Genomic DNA, 3,211 nt, shown 5'->3' on the forward strand with positions numbered 1-3,211 from the left:
TATATATATATATTTAATTTCAGTAAATATTAAGCCATGTGAATGAATACACACACACACACACACACACACACACACACACACACACACTATGCTTTGTGCTTCATGAAAATTCACTGAGCTCTATGCTAAAATAGGTGAAATTTACATTTATCTCAATAAAACTGTGATTTTTATTTTCTGATACCAAAGTTTGAACCCATGGGTGCTTAACCACTGAGCTACATCCCCAACCCTTTTTTAAATTTTTTTTATTTTGTGACAGGGTCTTGCTAAATTGGTTAGAGCCTCATTAAATTGCTGAGGCTGGCCTCAAACTTGTGATTCTCCTGCCTCAGCCTCCTAAGCTGCTGGCATTACAGGTGTGTGCTACCATGCCTGGCTAAAACTGTGAATTTTTAACAGCTAGGTCCATGGTGGTGAGAATGAAAAGCTAAATGTGTATATAAATGTAGTCATTCTTTAGTGATGGAACACATTTTGGAATTAGGATGTAGAAGGAGAAAATTATGTGTATATATTTGTTGTAGATGGTCACACAATACCTATATTTTTATTCATTTATCTTTTTATGTGGTGCTGAGGATCAAACCCAGGGCCTCACAAATACTAGGCAAGTGCTCTACTACTGAGCCACAACCCCAGCCCAGAAGGGGTGAATTTTTGGTTTTGAAACTTTATGTCAATTTCAAAAGTCTGATTTAACAGTAAATTCCAAGACTTCACATATCATTTGAAAGCCAACTTTGCCCCAGTTGATTGATTTTTCAGATGTACTCTAAGAATGAAGTCAGTGTCCAGCCTTGGACTTGTATCTGCTGTAGGGTGTATGATTCTCTCTTGAGTGTGGCCTTGCTTGTTTTCATTTACATTGTCACATCTGTAATTTAGTTATTAAAGTAGACATTTTGATATAGTGACTGAGGATGTTTTTCAGTTTTGAGATTCAAAAATGAAATCCCTTTTATTCTTTCTAGAAATATCAGTTGGTTTCCCAGACTTAGACTCTGGGCCTATATTGAGAAAACCTATCAAACTGGAGGTTGAAGGTAGTGGTCGGCCATGTGTGTGAACCAACATGAATGTTTTTCATGGGCCATTAGCATAAGGAGCTTGTCTGGAGTCCTTGTAAGGTATTTAATCCTAATGTCTTATTGTACTTTCCCCCAGGTATGGCAGCAGCCAAACTTCTGCATGACTCTGGCCTAAATGTGGTGGTTCTAGAAGCCCGGGACCGCGTGGGAGGCAGGACTTACACCCTTAGGGTAAGACACTAATGATGGGGTGAGACTGTTTTTTGTTTTTTTTTTTGTTTTTTGTTTTTCCTGAAAGCCTTTAATTCCATTTGATTCTTAAAGAGAAGTTAATACTCAGGAAAAATTGGCACAATCTCACTTACTGTCTTTTGTTTCTCTCTTTTGGTGCTATGAATGGAACCCAGGACCTTGCACATGCTTAACACATGCTCAAACACTGTGCTACATTCCCAGCCTCAGCCTCTCTGTTAACTTGCGTCCCTTTCAATTCTTTCTTCTCCCCTTTTAGTCCTCTCACTTCATGATATATTACATCATAGAGTTAGGACTGGGGCACAGGGAACTAGGGAGGGTATGCATATGTCTGTGTTTGAAATAAAAAGAAGAATATTACAAGTCCGTACTCTTCACCTCTGACTGTGAGGCTTCTCTAGAACCAACATAATTATTTCAATCACACAAGTTAAACTTTTATTTTGGTCTCATTTATTATTTATGTATTTATTTTAAAATTTATATTATTTTAATCAACAACTGTTATGAATAATGGTGTTCAGAAATATCTTGCCTATTCAATATTAAAGCAAGTTTTCTTTAAATTAAAGATTGATTTAAGTGGGGCATGGAGACACATGCCTGTAATCCCAGTGACTCAGGAGGCTGTGGCAGGAGGATCATGAGTTCAAACCTAGCCTCAGCAACTCAGCGAGGCCTTAAGCAACTCAGTGAGACCCTATCTCTAATAAAATATTATAAAATGGCTGGGGATTTGGCTTGGTGATTAAGCACCCCTGGGTTCAATCACTAGTACCAAAAAGAAAAAAAGAAGATTGATTTAGTAAATATTAAGCCATATGAATGAAATACAGTGGAGTTGTGAACAGAATCCAGTTTTCTATGATACCTCAAAATGTCTATATAACCTGTGAAATGCCATTTTGTTTATTTGGGGACTTTTTAAGTTTAGGGGTATTTTCACAAATATTTTTTTTCCATGGGGTAACAGAACCAAAAGGTTAAATATGTGGACCTTGGAGGATCCTATGTTGGGCCAACCCAGAATCGTATCTTAAGATTAGCCAAGGAGCTGGGATTGGAGACCTACAAAGTAAATGAAGTTGAACGTCTGATCCACCATGTAAAGGTAAGGCCAGATGTTAAAGGACTTGAAATACTCTATTAGTATCCCCCTATATGAGTTCCAGATCATTCTCTCAGAGAACCTTTTTCATTTATGGATGATGCATATATATTTTAGAAATTCAGCCATTCTGAGAATTAATTTGTTATTATGAAAGGAGAATTAGGTGGAAATTCTAAACCTATTTAGGAAGGTTATTGACAAACTGGTATCCTCCATTTGGTAAAATGCTAATTTCAGTAAAAAAATGTCATTTATTTATTAAATATCTAAATACCCATGCCACTTTCATGTTATATAAAAATCTGTGTACAGTTTTACAAATGCTGCCTTAGACTTTATATTATAAATACTGTTTGCAATACAGCTCATGGTGTATTTTGAAATTTTATTATTATATCGTATGTCAGTTGAAGTTATTCTTCTTTGAAGATTGATGTAAAAGTGGCTCAAGTCCCAAATCCCATATTTTTCAGGGTCATTCCATTGATCTCCCCATGATATCTGTCAGTGTTTTGGATCCCTCATTCTCATGATCAATTATGGCTCATTGTTCCTGCTTCCATGACACCTGTGCTCATTCACATTTCAAGTTCTGTGACTCTTTTTTTTTCCTCTTCTGTATGCCAAACTGAGATCAAAGTCACCTCTTCATCTTGATTTTTCTCAAAACCACCCCAAACATTTTTGTGCAATAGATGCAACTGAAGTTTTGAGCAACAGAGGGCTTTTTTTTTTTCAATATTTATTTTTTAGTTGAGTTGGACACAATACCTCTATTTTATTTATTTATTTTTATGAGGTGCTGAGGATT

The 3,211-nt window shown here is 36.2% G+C and overlaps 1 protein-coding gene across 1 annotated transcript; it reads left to right on the forward strand.

The window, feature by feature from the left end:
- The first annotated feature begins 1,136 nt into the window (after positions 1-1,136).
- Positions 1,137-2,454, forward strand: LOC107134828 (amine oxidase [flavin-containing] B-like). The gene is made up of 2 exons (XM_015476852.2): positions 1,137-1,265; positions 2,263-2,454. The coding sequence occupies exons 1-2, from the start codon at positions 1,173-1,175 to the stop codon at positions 2,437-2,439; spliced, it is 270 nt and encodes an 89-aa protein (XP_015332338.1). The 5' UTR covers positions 1,137-1,172; the 3' UTR covers positions 2,440-2,454.
- Positions 2,455-3,211: the final 757 nt, after the last annotated feature.

Source organism: Marmota marmota, unplaced genomic scaffold (genome assembly GCF_001458135.2).
Source record: "Marmota marmota marmota unplaced genomic scaffold, marMar, whole genome shotgun sequence".
Taxonomy (NCBI): domain Eukaryota; kingdom Metazoa; phylum Chordata; class Mammalia; order Rodentia; family Sciuridae; genus Marmota; species Marmota marmota.

Coding starts and splice junctions, on each gene's coding strand:
- LOC107134828 (XM_015476852.2), top strand. CDS start 1,173: ATGGCAGCAGCCAAACTTCTGCATGACTCTGGCCTAAATGTGGTGGTT. Junction 1,266..2,262: donor GCAGGACTTACACCCTTAGG/GTAAGACACTAA, acceptor ATGGGGTAACAG/AACCAAAAGGTTAAATATGT.